We start from the raw sequence: 22,379 nt of genomic DNA on the forward strand, positions 1-22,379 counted from the left end.
AAACTATGAAAGCTACGAAGAATGGAGAAGAGGGTCTCATTGTTAGCACTGGGACCCTCTTCTCCATCCATGGTAGCTAATTTTCCGTAGGAGTTGGGATGGGGAGAAGCGGGAAATGGTAGCTACTACGAAAGGAACAGCGTGACGTAAAACAACAGAAGCCAAAAAGGTAGCTAATTGTTCCTCTTGCACTGTGAATAAATGTCCTGATTTTATTATACCATTGGTGTATATCTAATTAACTTGGAAAAGGGTCCAGTGCAGCAATGGCAGCAAACAGCAGCATGAAGCCTAGCATCAATAAATAAAGACGCAGTCAATTCAAAGATCTTCATCGTTAATTGTATCTCTCTACTACCCGAAAAGTAGCTGCTTGATAACCTTTGGAATATCATAGCAATTTCAGTTCTTTGTTAAATCATGAAGCTCTTGCCAAATGCAGGTCGTTTCAGGGCAAGATCAGAACATCAAGAATTCTGAACATCAGCGTCATGGAGATGCTTTAATAGGGTGAGCATTATGTGCAAAATAGCTCTAAGTGCCTGGCTATACATGAGGAATGAGGCAGTATAATTCTGAACTATACCACATCATGTACGTGTCATATTCTTGAATGCACTCCCACTCCACAGAAAGCTTATAGCATGTAATAAACAAGCACTTCACCATGAGAGATTTTAACACAGCCCTTTCCCTAATGTACTAGTGTGCTATAGGATTTTTTTTATATATAGGGGAGGGGGAAGAATGAACACCTTCAGACTGATGTGGTATAGCCCGGAATTCTACTACCTCGTTCTGCGCAAGGGAAGGAGCAGCCTATTAAAGGACTGTTAATATAGCCAAGTAACATTTATCAGATCTCTTACAATATTTTCCTCTGCAGGAGGGCTTCTAGAAAGATGCCCAAGGAAGAAATGCATGTGGAGACACAGTAGAACTGAAAAATCCTCATTTCCCTTCCCACAAGTGATTTTTGCATTCAAAAGCAACACCGCCACACACTTAGATTTCCAATTCTAAGACAAGCATTTCTACATGATATGGGATTGCTCCAGCAGCCCTCCCATGGAAGAAAACAGACAACATACACAGATGCATGACTCATCTCCTCGAAGACCAATTTATGTCAACCTCAGAGTGACATAAAAACCGAAAAACCATTTAGAATCATGAAATGCCTCCAGTGAGTATTTTTTAAGTGCCTGGAAGCATTCTGAGGTACACCTTGGGATCAGATTATGCAGTGCCACACATACGCTTGTATCTTTAATTATATGAGCATACACTGAGCATATGAATCTCTAATGTAGGACAGACCACGTCAACTTAGAATCCTGGCTGTGTGTAGCCCATGATATGGAAATTCAGCAACACATTCCAATATTCTCCAACGTTCTTTTCGTTAAAAATAAATCTACCCTCTAATAAAGCCACACAAATATGAATTTGAATCTGATAGCCAATATGTAATGAAATCTCTGAAGCCAGAATGAGTCATATTTCTGTCATCCATTGTGCTGTTTATTTTTAGACTGCAAACCTGCATTCACTGTGGTGTGTGTGTGTTTTCAAAATTAGCATTTTAACTGCCTAATAAGTGTAAGGAAGCTTTAAAAATAATGCTGGTTGTGATTTAACATACAGGGCATTTTGCACAGTAATTCTTCAGCATTTTGCACAGTAATTCTTTCCTTACTATGTCGAGTAGCAGTAGCAGATATCAGGCAGACATAAGTTGATGCATATACCGTATTTTTTGCCCTATAGGACGCACTTTTCCCCCTCCAAAAATGAAGGGGAAATGTGGGTGCGTCCTATGGGGCGAATAAAGGCTTTTGCTGAAGCCTGGAGAGCGAGAGGCTCTCGCTCTCCAGGCTTCAGGAAGCTCTGTGCAACTGTCCGGAGCCTGGCGCCAAGCCACGCCGGCCTCCGGAAGGTCGCACAGAGCTGCCTGCCCTGCCGGGCTCTGCGCAGCTCTGCGTGACCCTCGGGAGCCCGGCGCCAAGCCGCGCTGGGCTCCAGAGGGTTACACAGAGCTACCTGCATTCCGAAGCCTCGGGCGCGCTGAAGAGCGCGCCTGGGCTTCTCACAGCTGTCCGCAAGCCTGGGGAGACCGGCGCGGCTCCCTAGGCTTGCGGATAGCAGGCTGTTCTGGGGGCTGGGGAAGCTTGGGCTTCCCCCGCGCCAGCCCCGTGCCTGGGGGGGAAATATTTTTTCTTTCTTTATTCCCCCCCCCGCCCAAAAAAACTAGGTGCGTCCTATAGGGGGTGCGTCCTATGGGGCGAAAAATACGGTAGTTGCTAACTTTGTTTACTTTATCATCCTAAAAGGCAGCTTACATTACAGGAATTTGAAATCACAAGTCCCCCAGCACGGTTCCTCTAGAAGGGTTTAAGCCTTTTTCCTCAGTGGATTATAAAGCTGTAGCATTCAAAAAGTATCTTGTTGTAAAAACTGGGGAGTAAACCCAAAGAGTGCTAATAAGCAACCTAGTACAACCCTTCACTTCAGTTCTCAAAGAATGCTAATAAATGAAACAATCTCAGTATCAGCTATCATTCTTGGTTAAAACTGAAAGGGAGAGAAACAATTCATTATGGTGGTCTATCACACATACCCTCAGACTGAATAAAGACAAACATTTATGCAGAAGTTTAACTGCAAGAATAGATGGCTTTAATTAAAAAATATGTATGAGCTGTATGAAATAAGGGAGAGCCTCCCCCACAACTCACATTAGTCTTTACTTCTAGTCTTATTAGACTGATGTTATGTTCATATGTGCACAGAGAAAAATGCCCTGCAAGTTCAAAGTATGAAATAGTGACACTGATGCATACTACTGCAGTAAAAGTGCAGCCCTGCCCAGTGGAACGGCTTTGCCTCCCATCTGCTTAGCTGTGGAAGAAGGAGAGTAGGCACAACTGCACATCACTGCTTGGCCCATAAGCATTCTGTTAGCTGGTACCAGGAACTGCAGCTGCCCATGCCATAACTTGCCTGCTCACCTTCACTCAGTGCTCCTGAAGACAGTTCAAGAATGTCTTATGCAAATTAGGGTAAATTTGCAAAAGATGATTTGTACTGGATTTCATTTTGGATCAGAACATTTTCTGATGCCCTAGAGATTGTTCTAATTTAGCTTGTTTATTTTACATGTTTTCAGTAAACAAAGCTAAAACCTTTGAAATTGTCAAGCTTGACTAATACTGTATTTGCAATCGGTATTCATTAACTTAATTAACTTATGAAACAGAAAAAAATTCTGTAGAGACATAAAGCACCCCAAAAAAATTCCATCCCACATCACTGCTTGAAAATACAGTGGTACCTCGGGTTAAAAACTTAATTTGTTCTGGAGGTCCATTCTTAACCTGAAACTGTTCTTAACCTGAGGTACCACTTTAGCTAATGGGGTCTCCTGCTGCTGCTGCACTGCCAGAGCATGATTTCTGTTCTCATCCTGAAGCAAAGTTCTTAACCCGAGGTACTATTTCTGGGTTAGAGGAGTCTGAAACCTGAAGCGTATGTAACCCAAGGTACCACTGTATATAAAGAAGTCAAGGGGCATGTCATATATGATATATCAGAATCCCCCAGTCCCACCACTGTTTAAATTAATTAGATTTGTCATGTGCAACTGCACCATGACTTCTCCAAATCACAAGCATTCAACAGAAGCAATCAGATGCTTTAATTAGGATTTGTTTACACATAGACCAATTCTAACCATTTACATGAATTGACCATATGGTTTAAAAACAAAAAAGCGAAGACAGATCTTCTCCTGCTCTTACCATAAATCCCTTAAAGGTCCGATAAAAGGGGTCCAAGAGGAGGCTGGCCACTGAGCAGACCTGGGCAGTGCGATCCCAGCCATCAGAGCAGTGCACTAGGACAGTGGCACCTTCATCTTTCACTGCCTATGACAGGTGAGATGGCACACACAAATAAAAACATACCATATAAATCTCCTGAACATTTCACAGCAAAACATTTTGACTGCTGCTTTAAATAAAATGCTGGATTACATGATACCAATATGGAGAGAAGGCCAAACAATGAACTATGAAGCAGGTGGAGCCTAGAGGACAGATGGGGAACCTGTGATCCTTCGTACTGGACTACAGCTACCATCATCCCTGACTGTGGGCCATGCTGACTGGTGCTGATGTGAGTTGGGAGTTCAGCAACATCTGGAGGGCACCATGTTTCCCATTCCTAGCCTACAGAACACATGACCCCCTCCAACATCCCCCATTTAAGTAGGTGGCCCTCCATTTGTTTTAATAGCCTGGATATGAAAAAACAAACCTATGATTTCCCCTCTATGGTTCTTGCCATCAAGGACTTTCAACGATCTGTTAGTTTTTTCTGCTGCCCTTAAGAGTGCCCCAACATTGAACAACTTCCTAATCAAGCTGAATAGTGGAACTGCCTCCTCTTGAGCACACTGAAGTGCCAATTCCATGTAAAAGTCATGGAACTATGACAGGTTTAACACAGAAGACCTACTTTCCCTAGTGTTCATTCAAGATCTGCCTCACCCAAGCACAGCCCAAGCAATAAAGCTTTCACTCCTGCTCTCCCATTTCTCTGATGACGGATATCTTTGGAAATTCAGAGGTGGGCCTTACCTTAGCAAGAAAGACACCAGCATCCATTACAGCTTTAATGTGCCGTAACCAGCCAGAGTTCTCTAAGCCAGTAAGGAAATCACTCATTGAAGGAGATTTCGTTTCACACACTAAAGGAACAAAAGCGGAAGGTATGATAAACATACAACTGTCTCTATCATTATGGAAGTTTCTTCCAAGCATTGAGAAATTGTTTGTGTGAAGGCCACTCAGAAATTGCTACCCAATATAAATTCCTCCTTCATGTAGTCAGAAACTAGGGAGTCTTTCAGCCATGCACCTTGCAAAAGGCTGATTTAAAAGGCATGTTAACTGAGAAGCAAAAATTGTGTTTTTAATAATCTCTTGGGAGCCACTCACAAGTGGCTGGGGCAACCCAGTCAGCTGGGTGGTATATAAATAAAATAATAATTACTATTATTAATATTATCATGTTATGTGCTTCGCTTAAAAAAAACCAAATTTGCAGATTCCTAAACTTCATTCAAGAATGGATTCCAGGGCAGTGTGCATAAAAATTCTAAATATCAATACAATATTAAAACAATAAAAATGAGAGGGGAATAAAATCTGAGGAATATTAATCCAAAACGAAGTGGCAAAAGGAGTACACACCATTCGGCCCTTCTGTGGGAGGGTATGCCAAATCCAGGGCAAAACCACCAAGAAGGCCCTATCCTTTGCAGATGCATAAAGCATCTCTCCAAGAGATGGAACTCACGGATATGAAAACCTTAATGCTTGGGCAGGCTGGAATGGAAAGAGGCACTCCATCACTGCTATGTACCAAAGGTGAAAAGCCTTTGGGGCATCCAGTCACCTCAAAAGGTATCCTCCAAAGTGGAAACACAAACTTGTGTGCAACAAAGTGCCATCAGGTAGCATTCTGATTCAGCTGGCAGCTTGTGAGAAGTGACAGAAAGCCAGCTTATTCACCCTGCAGGATCAGATTTCCCTTGGTGATATCATGACTGGGGAGAATCCTGCCTCCAAACAGCTTGGCCAGGAATGATTCGACCCTCCTCCTCCATATAAAGAAGTTGGTCACTTCTGATTTCACAAGGAGGACTCTGAACTCTGCAGCTCAAATAGTTCAAACCCTCCTTTCTCAATGTGCTTTAAAATTAAAATGCAGGTGTTTATCCCCCACCAGCTTTCATCTCTCTAAATATTGCTTTTTAGAGCAAGCTGTAACACCAGCAAGGCACTTCAGCAAGCCAGGAGAGCTGCCAGGTTATTTACTCTCCTAATCTCTTGCCTGTCCCACACCTGCAGAGTACACAGGCTCCTGTGTCTACAATAATTGCCTGTCTTACAGCAACGTAGCTCAACAGGTGATCATTGCAAGTGGCCAGTCAAAATAAAAAAACCAAACACACCTTCCAGTAGCTTCTGCAGGCTGCTCCTCATAACATGGATGTTTTCGATACCAATGAATTTAAAACGAATGTTGTCGTAGTTATCAACATTCTCATAACCCTTTCCAGCAGCTCGGTTGGCCATGGCATTCAGCTGGAAAAATTGGGTAGCAAAAAATGATTATGCACAGCCCTTTCTGATACATACACACCCACTGGCCCTCTTTAGCATTATTTGAAAAAGTAACTTAAAAAGTAGAATTCTTCCTATATACAGTGTGGTGTCTCACAAAAATTTCTAAGACAGAAACTAGAACATTATCAGAACTGCAAGGCTACAATCCTACCATAATGTTCTCCTCTTTCCCCTAGGGATGCTAAGTATTAAATGATGCATCATTGTCAGTATTTTTTGCCACCTGCTGCAAGTAGCAGCCAGTTAAGAAGAGATAAATCTGCCTTCCCTGACCTGGTGCCTTCCATATGCTTTGGACCATAACTCCCATTGTGCAGGCTAGGGTTAATGGGAGTTTCTGCCCAAAACATCTGAAGAGCATCAAGTTGCAGAAGGCTGATTTAAAAGGCATACTAACTGAGTAGCAAATATGAAGTGACTGGCAGATCCTTTTGTGCATGTGTGAGAAGCATCAGTAGTGTCAAGAGCTGGTAACGCTTTTTCTGCTGACGGCCACATTCCCTTGCGGATAATCTGTTGTGGGAGATACATGCAGTGGTGGGCTGGGAAGAACAAAATGTGAGCAGGTCACACTCTTCTCTATCTTTTTGCCAACCTCTTTCCTCTCCTTTCCCTCCTTCTTACCACCTGCAAGAAGTTAGCCCAAGGTCCACATGAAGCAGTCCAAGGACTATGTAAGGCCCACCCATGAAACTAGGAAAAGGATGTCATGATTCTCCTCCCTAGCAGAATCCCTTTATGGCCACACTGTGTTTAGGCAATGTCAAAGTCAGAGTTGTTGACCACACAAGTGCCCCCAGATCCCATGAAGTGATACCTTTGGCCTTGTGTCTACAACATACATGAAGGGACTTCCTGGATTGGCTTCCCTAAGTGCTTGCAGCAGCTGTTCATCCTCTGGGCAACGAGCACTTAACCCAGACAAGGGCTGACTACAACGGCATATTGCAGCCTGAAAGACACAAGAGTATGTCACGTGTAGCAGGTAAGAAGTTCTCCAGCACAGAATTGTGCAGTAAGGCACCTGCTTTTCTCCACCCACAACTTGCAGATAGAAGCAGCAGTGTATTAAGCAATTGCCTTGGTCTACCAACATGCATAAATATTATGAGAGAAACTTTTATGAGAGTATACAGAAGTGACACAATTGTGGGGAGGGAAACCAACTTATCTTTTAACAGCTGTTTGAAGTTTATCTGGCCTGCCAGTGTTTAGGGGGGTTAGGAGAAACAGCTTTCATTCCAAGAATACCTCCTTTTGGATGAGACAGTGCCTTTTGTGAAATGAGATCATCACCCTCATATCCATTTACTTTTGATCATCATTCTTCTCCCAAACCAGTGACAATGCTGAGTAACCAGAATACTGGCATGAAAACGCATATACCACCAACCAAGGGAAGTTCCCCCAAAATAATTCTGTCCATACTTGAACCTAGGGCACTGCAAGGACAGCAAAGTTAAAAGCTAAATGCTCAGCATTTTATTCCACAATGAGAACCAGTGCCATTTAAATCAGGCCAACAATGAATAAAAGAGGGTTCTCTGTTGCAAGCTATTTCCTGTTTCAAAAAGCTGAGATTAGCAGAGTTGAAATATAATTAGCTGAACATTGCCCAACATAACCAGATCTGTAGTTTTCAAGAAGAAAAATGCTGTTCTGAATTGATCTGAATGAAGTGTTGTCACTAAGTTCTGTGCAAAATGGAACTGGGTAAAAGAGTTTCAGGTGAGACCAAGAGGAGACACTTACTGCTGTCCATGGGGTTTCCCATAAAGAGATTCTGGCAAGGCCCCCACTGAGTCACCACAAGGCCAGAGTCAAGGCATCTGTGTGCACTGAAGACTTCACCAACACTTGCAGGCTGAGGTGTGTATAGCCAGGAGCTGGTTCTCCTCATCAGTCCTGCATTGTCTCCCTAGGACAATGTGGGGTGTGTGTGGAAAAGGAGACAGCAAAAAATTGCTGTACATGCCTCAGTCAGCCAAGAGCTAATAGTCATCAGGAGCTGAACCATCTAACTTTATTCATTTCACCTCCACATCCCCTCCACAAATTGTGGATGGAACAACACTGGAAAATCACAATTCCAGGCTCCTGATTTTAGGAGTCCAGTTTAAAACTGTAATAATATTTAATTTTAAGAAGCTACTTTTCCTCATCTCTTTTCTAAATGAAATTCTGAAAAAGAACATCTAGTCAATTTAGGATGGGCCCCCCAAAACTGGGCAAAATAATTTTGGCCATGCTATGTTGTAAAGCGACAAATCATGGCCAAAATTATTTTGCCCAGCCACTTCTGTAAAATGTTGCCAAGAAGTCATATGGTATGGTAGAGGAAGAGAGAAGACATGAGCAATATTTACATGTGTTTAAAATGTAAAGCTAAAATAGTTTCAAGGTAGCAATTTCAGTACAAGAAGACAAGATTGCCCTCTGCATCAATAAGCATTGTCTAAGGCTTGATCTATCCTAGCGGTGGGGAACCTGTGGCCCTCTGCATGTTGCTGGACTTCAGCTCCAAATACTGATACTGATCAAGGAAGATGGGACCTGTTGTCCAGTAACGTCTGGAGAGCCATTGGTTCCCCACCCCTAGTCTACACATACAGCACAATCAGATTGAGTCCCGAGGAAGACGACGGGATTGACTATGGAGGAAGACCAAAACCCCATGAAAAGCAGAACATGTCTTACTAACATTATTCTCTTTGTAGAAGTAGGAAAGTGCTGGTATCCGACCCCGGCTTCGAAACTTTGAGCTCCCCAGCACCGTTGCCCTAGTAGCTGCTTTAGGCACCACTAGATCTGGAGAGTATGTGCTGCAAACCTAAGATACAAAAAGAAACTCAACATTGATATTAAAGCTAAGTCAGCTGCAAATGTGTTAAGGTGTTTAGCAGTATTTGTTCAGAATCAGCAGGAGTAAGATACTATTGCTACAAGCAAGCAAGCATGCACCAAACACTCATTCTAAATTGCTCTTACTGACAGAACGCACAGCATTACTGTTCATTATGATCTAGAAGAGAGGGACCTTTCTGCAAGTTTCCTGGACATGTAAGGTCAGTTTGATTAACAAGTCAGACCTTTTCAGTTGTAGTTTCACTGTTGTACAATTCCCCAGGGAAAGCTCACCAAAGCCCAACAGTAACTGTTTTCAGGAGATGTGTTACAGGACCCTTTTATGTGTGGTTTGTTTCAAAAGTCTTTTATAGAATGCAAGGCTAGAGAGAAGAGCAGGTTTTCTCCCTGACCTTGTACTGTTTCTCATAGATTATTATCTCCTTAATACACCTTATTGCAATGTAGCAATATAAAAGCTTGTATCCCAAAACAAGTGATGCATAATTAGTTCAGTTTTATCCTTCCTTAACATATCCAGCCTTATTTTATAAAATTATGGGCCTTTTCCAAATGGCTTTCCAGCCTTCCAGAGCCCCATCCATGGGATGTCCAAATCACTTAAGATATACTTAACCAAGTTAAGAGTAAAGGGAAAATAGAAGGGGTTTTAGGGTTGGTTTTCTTTTTTGAGATTCTTTGTCTGCTGCCCCCAGAAATCAAAGGTTCCACCTCTGTACTTTCAGCATTCAGCTTCATTCTATTGGCCCACATCCATTCCATCACTGCCTCCAAGCACTGGTCTAACACCTCACCCACCTCTCCTGAGCCAAAGGGAACAAAGAGATAAAGCTTGGTGTCATCTGCATATTGATGACGTGTCACTCCAAATCTCATGACAACAGCTCCCAGAAAATTCAAATAGATGTTAAATAACAACAACAACAACAACAACAACTTTATTATTTATACCACGCACAACAACAACAACAACAACAACAATTTTATTATTTATACCACGCCCATCTGGCTAGGTTTCCCCAGGCACTCTGGGCGGCTTCCAACTGAATATTAAAAACAATACAGTGTCAGACACTAAAAACTTCCCTAAACAGGGCTGCTTTCAGATATATTCTAAAAGTCAGTTGTTTATTTCCTTGACATCTGATGGGAGGGCGTTCCACAAGACGCACACCACTACCGAGAAGGCCCTCTGCCTGGTTCCCTGTAACCTCACTTCTCGCAGTGAGGGAAATGCCAGAAGGCCCTCAACGCTGGACCTCAGTGTATGAGATGAACAACAGGGATGGAGATGCTCCTTCAGGTATACTGGGCCAAGGCCATTTAGCACTTTAAAGGTCAGCACCAACACTTTGAATTGTGTTCGGAAACGTACTGGGAGCCAATGTAGGTCTTTCAGGACCGGTGTTACATGGTCTTGGCAGCCACTCCCAGTCACCAGAGCATGGGGGATAAGATGGAATCCTGCAGGATACCAGAGGACAACTGCCATGGTGCTGAACAGTAGCCTACTTTCTGGAAATGGACCTGGAGGTAGGAGCAGAGTTACTGAAATACAGTGCCCCCAACCCTTACCTCCCTGAGCTGCCTCAAAAGGATACTATGGTCAACAGTATCAAAAACTGCAAAAAGATCAAGGAGTAGGAGCAGGGGCACAGTCTCCACATCTCTCTCCTGATAAATGTCATCAACTAGGATGACAAAAGCTGTTTCAGTGCCATGACCAGGTCTGAAGCTGGAAGGGATTGGATCCAAGCAATCAGCTTCCTTTGAGCATGCCTGAAGCTGGACTGCCAACACCTTCTCAAGCACTTTGCCCAGAAAAAGGCATATTTGCCACTGGAAGATAGTTGGTATTCTTCTGCTTATTTATATCCGGCCTTTAAGGATATTCATTTAAGCAGCTCACAAGTAAAATAAATAATACATGAACAAAATTAGAATGAAAAATGTAACAAGCCATTGGAATGAAACACTGCATTAAGCTGCCGTCTGAACAAGAATTACCTCATAGTCTTTGTTAAAATTGGTTATTTCCCAATAGTCATTTGGAATCCCCATGCGCTGGTAGTCTACTTTGACATCTATCAGCTTCCAGCCCATCTCCCGGTTCTCTTTGGGCATTTTGGGATTGTAAGAGAATGCATAAAGCTCTTCCGGTTTCACTAGAGCACAAAAACAATTTTGAAAGAGGAAAAAGATAAGTGATTGTGTAAGCCAGAATCCTTCATAAATCACAGGTACACATACACACACACAAGTGGAATCAGGAGTAGGGATGGATTACTCTGCAAATGTGCTCTGCTTGGTTACTTGTTTTTCCAGTTTTAGGCTCAGCGTGCTTTATTTATGCTTTTTTAAAATAGATAAATAAATGTACCATTTTAAAACGGCATATGCTTTTCTTTTCAAGTCAGCACAAAATCTGTACTCATTTTTTTGGCAATTCCCCTAATATAATTCCTTTCTATGGGGTCTGGGTGGGGACAGTTCATTCACTATTATACATATTTTTGCACACACATTCCTCTAACATATGCTTTTTTATATACACATTTTTGTAACTGCATTACAAAAAACTGCATCACAATTCAGAGAAGTGTGAATTTAAAAGGATAACTGTGTTTTGGTTTAGAAGGTGTGAATTAGGTAAAATAGAATCACAGAACTGTCAGGTTGGAAGGGACCCTGAGGATCATCTAGTCTAATCCCCTGCAATGCAGGAATATGCAGCTGTCCCATATGGGAATCAAACCTGCAACCTTGGTATAATCAGCACCACACTCTAACCAACTGAGCTATCCAGCTGATGTTTGAGCTGTAGCAGTAAAACAGAACAAATTTCTCCTCTACCCTCATTGAGAGGTTTCCTTTGTGTTCAGTTTTGTTCCAATTTCAGATTTTGTTTTAACAGCCTCCCCCAGCCTTGGGGGGAAAAGCCCTTAAATTACTAATTCACACGACATTTACCAATGTTCCCTCCTATTCATCTACATATACATATGATTGTCCATTCCACTGTTAAAAGAAAGAACAAACTTTCATGAAGCTTCTGCGACAGGTTGAATGGGAGGTACATGGTTTTTAGGTGCCAAGAAAGAATATTTCTATTTGCCCAGGCCTTTAGGCTCCTTCTCAAAACAAAACAAAACCACTGATACTTTTATTGTTTATTGTTGTTAAAAAGAATTTTGGTGTTCTGTGAGGTTATTTTGCTATTTCATTGTATTTTAAAGTTTATAAGTTTTTATTGTGAAAGACCCATGGATATGTTTTAGAATAGCATTATTATTATTATTATTATTATTATTATTATTACTATTAATCACCATCACCATCATCATACAATTTCCCCCCAGTCTGGGAACTGAGGTGGCTTATAGATGAAAATACAAAAACACAGATAAAATAGAAAATGCTAAACCCTAAATTCTACACTTAAGCAGGAATAACCAGCTGCACAAAAAGAAGATGTGGGACATCTGGATTGTACACAGAAAGGATCTAGGGATCTTCGTAGCTACAAATTTAAAATGATACAACAGTGTGATGCAGCAGCAAAATAATTAACACTATTCTACGCTGTATCAACAGAAGTCTCTTGTTCAGCTCAAGAACAGTAACAGTACCACTCAAGTTGTCAAGTCAAGTCCTTTTATTACGGTCAATGACCGCAATCAAGTATCAAAAAATAGTACCACTCTATTCTGCCTTGGTCAGACCACATCTGGAATACTGTGACCAGTTCAGGGTGCAACTATTTAAGAAGGATGACAAGCTGAATGTGAACAGAGGAGGCAACCAAGATGATCAAGGGCCTGGAAACCAAACCTTATAAAGAACGGTTGAGGAAGCTGGGTAGGTTTATCATGTAGAAGAGGTGATGGAGAGGAGATATGATAGCCACTGTCAACTGTCTAAAAGGCTGTCACTTGGAAAATGAAGCAAGCTTGTTTTATCCTGCTCCAGAGGCTAGGATGTGAATACTGGACTCAAGTTATAAGAAAGAGATTTCAGCTAAACAAGAGGAATAACTTTCTGATGGTAAGAGCTAGTCAACAGTGGAATGGACTCCCTTGGAAGGCTGTGCACTCTCCTTCATAGAAGGTTTTTAAGCAGAGGTTGGATCTGTCATGCATGCTTTAGCTGAGATTCCTGCATTGAGGGAGTTGCACTAGATGACGCTCAGGTTCCCTTCCAAATCTACAATTCTATGATTCTATGGATGTGCAATAACCCCAAAAGATGCCTTTGTACATATATGACCAAAACCTGTAGGTAGCCACATTGGTCCTTTGGAGATGAAGTCAAACATAAAAGCATTTATAGTACTTTTATCACCAGAGGTTAAGAAAGCTTTGCAGACCCTTCTGGTGAGGCAGACATTTGACATTATCAAGATTTCTGTTCCCTCTTACATAGTACAAGGTCGGAGGGGGCAGGATACCTTGCTCTTTTCTCTGGGAAAAGGTTTGTTTTGGTTTTGTGCTTGCATTCAACAAGTAAAGAGCCAAAACAAATCCAAGGTTTCAGCCCACAGGGATCATATTCTCAGCCTAACTCCAATCTTAGTGTAGAATGTGAAAACATGTAACCTTGCTGATTAGGACCAACCAAAGAAGTCTCCAAAAAAGAAAAGAAGGAAAAGGGGAATAAGCAAACTTTTGCTGGATGTTAAAGAGGAAAAAAAGAACCAGGGAGAACACATCCAGCTTGTGGGCTTCCCAAAGGCATCTGCTTGGCCACTATGAGACAGGATGCTGGACTAGAAAACCATTGGCTTGATCCAACATGCTATTCTTATGTTTTTGGGAAGCAATATGCAGAATTAATTAGATTAGGCTCATGTTGCACCAAAGACTAATGAAACAGGCAGCAATGGCTGCTCTCCCTTGGAAATCAGAAAAACAAGCTGTCATTCGGTGGTGTTTCTAGCACTAATTGGAACACCTGGGTTTTGCTGCTTGTGTGTAGGTGCAAAGTTGATCATGTGGGTGCCTGAAACTATCTAGTTAATGCAAAATGCAGCAGCTTGGCTGTTCACTGTGCAAACATATCACCATCTTATTGCACCACTGCTTTAAAAAATTGAACGCAAGTGGAGGAAAGATCCAAATGAATGCAATCAAACACTGGTAAGGGCTCATTATTGAGCCTACCTAGTGGCAGTGAAGGCAGAAAAGAAGGCATACTTTGCTGACTCCATTGCATCCTTATTATGTCATCTGGCAGAGCTTTTCCGGGTTGTATGGGGCCTTTTATAGGCTGGCCCAAAGGAGGTGATAGAACCAACAGTAGCTCACTATGGCTTGTTTGCAAAGAATTTTGAGGATAAAATTGCTTGCATCCACCAAGACCTTGACTCTGCTGTTATAGCAGATGGCTCTCATGGGGTGTCTAGAGCACAGTCTAGTCCTGTTGTGTTGGATGAGTTTAAGTTGGTAAGGCTTGAGGATGTGGACAAGGTGCTAGGATCAGTCAGGGCAACCACTTGTGCTCTAGACCTTTGCCCCTCTTGGCTGATAAAAACCAGCAGGGAGGGAACAGCTGGCTGGACCAGAGAAGCGATGAATGCATCCTTACGAAAAGGGGTGGTCCCTGCCTGTTTGAAGGAGGCAGTGGTAAAACCACTCCTTAAGAAACCTTTCCTGGATTCAGAAAACCTAACTAACTACCAGCCAGTTGCTAATTTCCCCTTTCTGAGCAAGGTTCTGGAATAAGTGGTTGCAGACCAGATTCCAGCACTTTTGGAATAAATTGATTTTCTGAATCCATTTCAATCAGGGTTTAGGCCCAGTTTTGGCACAGAAACTGCTTTGGTTACCCTGTATGATGACCTCTGTCAAGAGCGAGACAAGGGAAACATGTCCCTGTTAATTCTTCTTGACCTCTCAATACCATCAACCATAGTATCCTTCTGGAGCAACTGTCTGAACTAGGAGTGGGTGGCACTGCTTTGTGGTGGTCCAGTCCTACTTGGATGGTCATTCCCAGAGGGTGTTGCTTGGGGAATGCTTTTCAGCCCCGTGGAATCTTCAATGTAGGGTTCCACAGGGCTCAATCACATCCCCCATGTTGTTAAACTTCTACATGAAACCGCTGGATGGGGTTATCTGGAGGTTTGGAGAACTGTCAGAAGTATGCAGATGACACTCAGCTCTATTTCTCCTTTACAACTGCAGGTGATGCAGTGGAAGTGCTGGACCAGTGTCTTGCCTCAGTAATGGACTGGATGAGATCCAACAAACTGAGACTCAATCCAGATAAGATTGAGGCACTGTTAGAGGGTGGTTCTCTAGACCAGATGGGTGGGAGGTCGCCTGCTCTTGATGGGGTTACACTGCCTGTGAAGGAGCAGGTTCATAGCTTGGGGATACTACTGGATCCTTTGCTGTTGCTCGAGGCTCAGGTGGTCTCAATGGACCGGAGTACCATCAGTGGTCCAGCTATGCCCCTATCTCGACAGGGATAGCCAAACTACTGTTGTCTATGCTTTGGTAACCTCAAGGTTAGATCACTGCAAGGCATTATATGTAGGACTGCCTCCAAAGGGTTTGGAAACTTCAACTAGTGCAGAATTCAGTGGCCAAGTTACTTACTGGAGCAAGACAGTTTGAGCATATTACACCGATACTGGTCTGACTGCACCAGCTATCAATTAGTTTACGGGTCCAATTCAAAGTGCTGGTTTTGAGCTATAAAGCCTTAAACGGCTCAGGACCGCAATACCACAAGGCCTGCCTCATTCCATATGAACCTACCCAGATTACCTTCTGAGGCCCTTCTTCCTGTGCCTCCTCTTCGAGAGGTCAGGAGGGTGGCAACACGAGAACGGGCCTTCTGTGCAGTGGCTCCCTGTCTGTGTAATGTTCTCCTCAGGAAAGTTCACCTGGCGCCTTCATTATACACCTTTAGGCACCAGGGAAAAACATTCCTTTTTAACCAGGCCTTTGGATGATTTAACTGACATCCTATGCCCTTTTAAAATGTGTTTTTTTTTGGGGGGGTGGCTTATTGGGTTGTTGTTATTTTGATTACACATTTTGTAGTTTATATTTGGATTTTGTTCTGCGAACCACCCTGAGACTTCCAGGAAAAGGCGGTATATAAATTCAATAAATAAATGTATAAAATTTCACTGGCTGCCCATTAACTACTGAGCCAAGTTCCAAGGGGCTGGTACTTTTACACAAAACTTTATACAGCTTGGGAGTTGATTCCTAAAACAGGATCTCATCTCTTATATCCCTTATATCCTCTGCAGGAGAAGGCATTCTGCAGATACCATCTCAGCAGGTCTGCTCCATATAATGTAGGAAGTGGGACTTTAATGTGGCAGCATCTACCCTTTGGAACTCCCATCCTTTACTTATCAGACAGATGTCGTCTCCACTGGTCCCTACTGAAGACCTTCCTTTTTCAGTTATTACTGTTAAATTACAATGAGATGCTTCACAGGAAGCAATTCATAAAGAAACTGAAATAAATAAATATGTTTGCTTATCATCTGAACCTGATAACCTCATCTGCCTAGAACTGTTACAGCAAAATGATGCTCTTGGATTTGCTGGGAAAACATGGTAGCTCTCTGAAACATTGTCAAACTCAGTGACAGCTTTGAAATTCAAACAGATCAACAATAACTCACTCCCTGCCTTTTCACTCCCTGCTTTTCCAGGCCTCCTTCCTTTCCGTTGCAAAATGCAAATCCAATCGATAACTTATCCTGTTGACTCTCAAGTAAGCAGATTCTCCAGAGACAGATTGGTCTCTGCCAGCATCTGATAAAATAGTCAGTTTGCCAAACAGGTAATCTTCAACCGTCAGTCACCCACTAGTGAATAATGAGTAATTATTTGTGCTCTGCTGAGGAAAGACAGTGTGGGATTCTGTGGAGGTACTGAACCACAACAAAACTATGGGCATTCAAGCACAAAAGAAACAAAAACCACGATGCCCTAAATTAGAGAGAAAGTGGAAGCTGCTGCCAGGACTCTCTAGTGCAGCTCGCCCCCCAATCTGGTACTCTCCATATGATTTTGATTCCCATCAATTCCCATCAGCCCTGTTCTAGATGGAACTGATGGGAGATGTAGTCTAAGTCAGCTGGAGGACACTAGGTTGAGGAATGCTGCACGTGAAAGGTATTCTAATCTCAACAGTGTCAAATACTGACCCAAGGAGCTTCATCAGGCCTATGCAGGGTCCCCAATACAGCCTGTAGGATTTCTTCCAAATCCCACACAAATTGCTCTGTCTTCGAAGGTGAGGAAGCCAGCTCATCCATGGCTCATTATTACATGCAATAAGGTATTAAGTGCAGATAATTTTTTTCTGTTATCATATAGGTCCTATAAACGCTGAAACAGTATCTATTTTTTCCAGTTTTAGTGACTGGAGTAGGGTTGCCATATGTCCTCTTTTCCGAGGACACATCCTACTTTCCATGGGTATGTAAAACGAGAGTCGTTATAGCAATCCATAGTTAAAAGTAGAAGTCAGCAAATGTGTTCTCTTTTTTGCTCTTAAAAATATGATTCTAAAATGAAACTGATAATGTAATTGATCACCACACAATCCAGGCACTTTCCCCTCTCAACAATAACTACTTTTGAGGGTTGCTTTGTGGTTTATTATGGATTTCATGTGTTTTATTTTCATGTGTGCTTGTGCTCTTAAATACATTGTAAGTCACTTGGAAAGCTTCTTTGTGCGACAAGCAACTAACAAATTTAATTACTACCCACCAACATCAAATCACTGCAGAAATCTTTTAAGCAGAATACAAATACTCTTGACTAGCAATCAGGAACCTGCAGCCCTCCAGATGTTGCATGGCTACAGTTCCCATCATTCTTGACTGGCAGGGACTGATGGGAGTTAAAGTCCAAAAACTTCTGGAGGGCCTCAGGTTCCTACTTTAGAGGGCCAAAAGATTTTTTTTTAACTTTAAAGACAATTTTAATCTATACAAACACCAAAACAAAATTAATGTTTTAATTATTACCAACATCCTGAGAGGAGAAAATGCAAAGTATTTCCACTCTTTTAACAGCGATGGAAACAGCTGGAGCTATTGATGCTTTCCTTTCTTCCTGTCTGGTTTAACAAGAGCTCAAAGTTCAATAACCAAAGCTCATCATCAACAAGCACTTGCATTGCCAGGGTATGAAATATAGGAATCAGACCATTGGTTTATCCACTCAGTACTGTCTGCCTTGGCTGGCAGTGGAAATCCAGATAGACAGGTGTCATTTTTTGCATACCTGGAGATGCCAGAGATTGAACCTGAAATCTCTGTCATGCAATGCAAGTATTGTATCACTAAGCTAAGTTCCTTCCTTCATATGGAAGCAAACTGCACTTTCCAAGTACCTGGTTGAGAAAGTTTCAGCAGGGAAGTGTAGACTTCATGACAGTCCCGCTCATGACCAATAATAAAGTGAGCAACACGGAAATTCTTGCAGTGAATAAGCAGTGGACAGCCAGATGCGGTCAGAGGCAGTTTCTCCACAGTAGCAATATGGTGGTGGAGAATCTGTAAAAAAAAAAAAAAAAAGAGGAAGAAAGCTTACAGGGTCAATACTGACTGCAGCTTAAAAAGCCATTCTGAGTGAATTCTAACTGAAACTAGAGACTATTTACATTTTAGAAAAACTCAGTATTTATGACTGAGAACTACATCTTGTCATGAAATATGTAATTTTACTTCTAGAAAGTTAAATCTCTCAGTTATGCTATCATACACCACAGGAACACTATTGTTTACTAAGATGCTTAATTTCATAAGCATGAATTAAATCTCAGCTGGTACAGATACTTTGAATCAGGCTCATAAACAGCTACTTTCCTGGGGCAAGTGTCTCCAGGCAGGGGTGCTTTATAGGAGTAGATTCTCTTTTACTTTGAAGGCACAAATGACTAAGATAGGGATGTGTGGGCAGGAAAACTGTGGGCCAGATGGGGGAATTGCAGACAAAAAATGTTGTATGACTTATTTGCTAGCCTGCTTTAAGATTTTCCTTTTCATGAAATAAGATTAACATAGTGCGAGAAAAAATATGAAAAGGAAACTATTAATTGGGGTAGGTGGGGGTGTACTTGTTGCAGTATGGAGATACCATTTTGGTAATGCAAAGTTGAGCAAATGTTGCTTAAATTTTATAGATGCAAACTTAGTCCTCAGCCAATTGATGTTTATCTCTAACAATTGCTATGGGCTTAATATCATGTTAAAAACATCACCAACAACACTATAGAAACAGTATCAGAGGAAGTATGCTCCTGAATACTAGTTGCTGAACAACAAGCTGTGCTATTGCCTTCACAGATCGCTTCTGGCTTCCAATACACGTTGAAGAGACTGCTGATGGTGCTTGACCACTAGGGCTGCTTTTATCAATATGCTCATGAAATGATCACAAGACAAATCCTGAACACATCATAGTACATTAAAAGCTCTGAACAAATTAGGCTTGTTAAATAGACACATGGACATCAATACAGCCCTTTAGGTCACAAGACACCCCCAACCTGTCTCCCAGTGCTCAGCAAGAGAGTTACACTGCACTCTGACATTACCCATGTTTCCTTTCGAACTTCAGCCGAAGCATCTACGTAGATTAAATGTGTTGCAGTCAGGTACAGTGTTCCATTTGCTGGCTTTCTGTTGGTGTAACGATCTAGTAACTTGACATTTTCTACCTGTAGGGTAATAATAAAAGGAAGAGTGCCAGGGGGTGGGCATTAGTTTAGAACATTTCTAAAATATCTGCAGTACACCAGATAAGTTGCAGAACGTAAAAGACATCTGCGCTGCCCAGATAGGGTGCACACTTGTGAGATTTAATGTTTTATTTCATTTTTAAATTAAATACAACATATAAAAAGTGGTTTTAAAGAAAAGTGGAGGAAAAGAGAGAGAAAAGAGATATAGTATATCATTATAACTGTTAACAATTACAATTTTTAACCTACTGTATTTTGTATAATGGAGTTCCAAATTTCATTATACAGTGGTACCTCAGGTTACATACGCTTCAGGTTACAGACTCCGCTAACCCAGAAATAGTGCTTCAGGTTAAGAACTTTGCTTCAGGATGAGAACAGAAATCGTGCTCCAGCGGAGCGGCGGCAGCAGGAGGCCCCATTAGCTAAAGTGGTGCTTCAGGTTAAGAACAGTTTCAGGTTAAGAACAGACCTCCGGAATGAATTAAGTACTTAACCCGAGGTACCACTGTAATTGTTTATGCAAAGTCTATGTCTATAAGCAATCTTCTCATAGGTGGCAGGTGTAGTCAGGTCTTCAAACCATTTAATAAATGTACATAGGAGCCAACTCTTAGGGGCTGAGATCCCTTCCCCCCCCCCTTGAAAAAATATTGGGGGGTCACCCCCCAAAGTTGATAGGCATTGCCATTCATAGATAGATAGATAGATAGATAGATAGATAGATAGATAATACTTTATTCGGCTATAAGCCCACAAGGTAAAACAATTCAATAAATAAAATAGCATTTTACAATCTAAAATATCAACTAAAATATTTCAGCGCATAATCTCCTTCACATTACTTACAATCTCTAGATGTACCGTATTAAGGCCTTGAAGATAAAGCTGGTGCATAGAGTTTACTAGATTTTTAATAGTCATGCAGCATTCCATGAAGTCTTTTATATGAAAGAACTGAAATCAGGAATCTGGCAACCTGTAATGTTCTATAAGAGTCAATATCCTGGAGTAGATAAGCTAGATGTAATTCAGGTGGTTTAGCAACAATTTCCAGAATGATTGAACTCAGAATCCTTGATCGGGGAACAATGTATAAGGGGCAATTAAACAAGATATGATAAAGGGATTCTATTGATTTGTTGTCACATGCGCATAAAACAGAGGTTTTACCGTTAGAAAATCTATTGCTCAGCACATTTGAGGGGAACACATTAAATCTGGCTCTAACAAATGCGAATCTATGCGACGCAGCCGATAAGTAGACAGATATCGAGGTATCTGGGACATAGATGTAATGCCCTGATTTATCGGGGAACATGTACCTCCACCTGTAGTAAGATTTTGTTGCAAATCAACCTCCTCCAATCTTTGTTTGATGACCTTTTTAGCTGTAATTAGATCTAAATTAAGTATATCGGAAGGAGAGATTCCATAAGACAACAGTTTGGAATGGATTTTTGTTGCCCATGGGTTGGTGAATTCATCTCTCCAAAGGCACTGAATAAGATGGTAATTTGGCAATTTATGCCAAAGGGACAGCCAATAATTAAAGGCATGTCTCCACATCAGAATCTCTAAGGAGGGGGTCATAAGTTCTAAGCGAATGGCAGAGTTGCTTACACAGGAGGGTAGTTTCAAAAGGCGTCTTAGAAAAAGATTTTGCAATGTCACCAGAGGCATGAGGTTTACAAAAGCGCCCCATAAGTGGACCGCATAGGCCATAGTTGCAACCACTTTTGCACTATAAACTTTTAGGGCGGATGGAACATGCATAGCCCCCTCAGTAAAGAAGAAGCATAATAGAGCGTAGATAAGGGCTTTAACCTTATTTTGTAAATATGTGATATGCGCTTTCCATCCCATATTATACTGGAAGTAAATTCCTAGATATTGAAATTTGTAGACTTGTTCAATTGGCTTCCCCTCGAGTTCCCACCTATACAGTTTACGACTCCTGGAAAAAATTAGGACTTTAGATTTGGAATGGTTAATAGTAAGTAAATTTGTTTGGCAATATAACGCAAAAATCTTAAGGGCCCTCCTCAAACCGATTCGAGAATATGAGAGGATCACTGCATCGTCAGCGTACAATAATAAGGGGCAGCGATAGTCTGCAAGCCTGGGTGCATGAATGGTGGTTTGGGCCTCAGCTAGGGGAGTTATCATGTCACTAATATAGAGGTTAAAGAGATAGGGGGCAAGGATGCACCCTTGTCGTACCCCCTTATTTATTGGTACAGAGTTTGTGAGATCGCCCTCAGGTGTTAACCTCACCCTAGCGGCCGTCCCTTCATGTAATTTAATCATAAGCCACAACAGCCTTTTATCTATGCCCCACCTTGCCAATTTTTCCCATAACAGCTCTCTAGAGATACTGTCAAAAGCCGCCTTCGGGTCTATAAAAGCGGCACATAGAAGACCATGAGTGGGGGAAGAATACTTCCGCGCCAAATGATATAGAATTATTGCATGGTCAATAGAAGCGTGATTTGGTCTAAACCCGGCCTGTTCATGGCCTATCAGATTGGAATCTTCGGCCCATTGGGTTAGTCTGGTTAGCAGGAAGCGAGTATAGATTTTTCCGATGAT

The 22,379-nt window shown here is 41.8% G+C and overlaps 2 protein-coding genes and 1 long non-coding RNA gene across 3 annotated transcripts in view; 1 reads left to right on the top strand and 2 right to left on the bottom strand.

Moving 5' to 3' along the window:
- Positions 1 to 22,379, top strand: part of LOC307207675 (uncharacterized protein C8orf48) — a 391,608-nt gene that overhangs the window by 114,552 nt on the left and 254,677 nt on the right. The window lies entirely within an intron of this gene.
- The window catches only part of LOC307207741, a 281,967-nt gene that overhangs the window by 49,826 nt on the left and 209,762 nt on the right, over positions 1 to 22,379 (bottom strand). The gene's annotated exons all lie outside the window — the stretch shown is intronic.
- Positions 1 to 22,379, bottom strand: part of MTMR8 (myotubularin related protein 8) — a 44,720-nt gene that overhangs the window by 16,333 nt on the left and 6,008 nt on the right. Inside the window, exons 2-9 of the mRNA XM_079961700.1 lie at positions 19,641 to 19,763; positions 18,435 to 18,597; positions 11,067 to 11,224; positions 8,896 to 9,024; positions 7,012 to 7,146; positions 6,020 to 6,152; positions 4,641 to 4,750; positions 3,801 to 3,926 (exon numbers count right to left, since the gene is read on the bottom strand). Coding sequence (XP_079817826.1) covers positions 3,801 to 3,926; positions 4,641 to 4,750; positions 6,020 to 6,152; positions 7,012 to 7,146; positions 8,896 to 9,024; positions 11,067 to 11,224; positions 18,435 to 18,597; positions 19,641 to 19,763 — 1,077 coding nt within the window. The remainder of the gene's footprint in view (positions 1 to 3,800; positions 3,927 to 4,640; positions 4,751 to 6,019; positions 6,153 to 7,011; positions 7,147 to 8,895; positions 9,025 to 11,066; positions 11,225 to 18,434; positions 18,598 to 19,640; positions 19,764 to 22,379) is intronic.

The sequence above is a fragment of the Podarcis cretensis genome (genome assembly GCF_951804945.1).
Source record: "Podarcis cretensis genome assembly, chromosome: Z".
Lineage (NCBI taxonomy): Eukaryota > Metazoa > Chordata > Lepidosauria > Squamata > Lacertidae > Podarcis > Podarcis cretensis.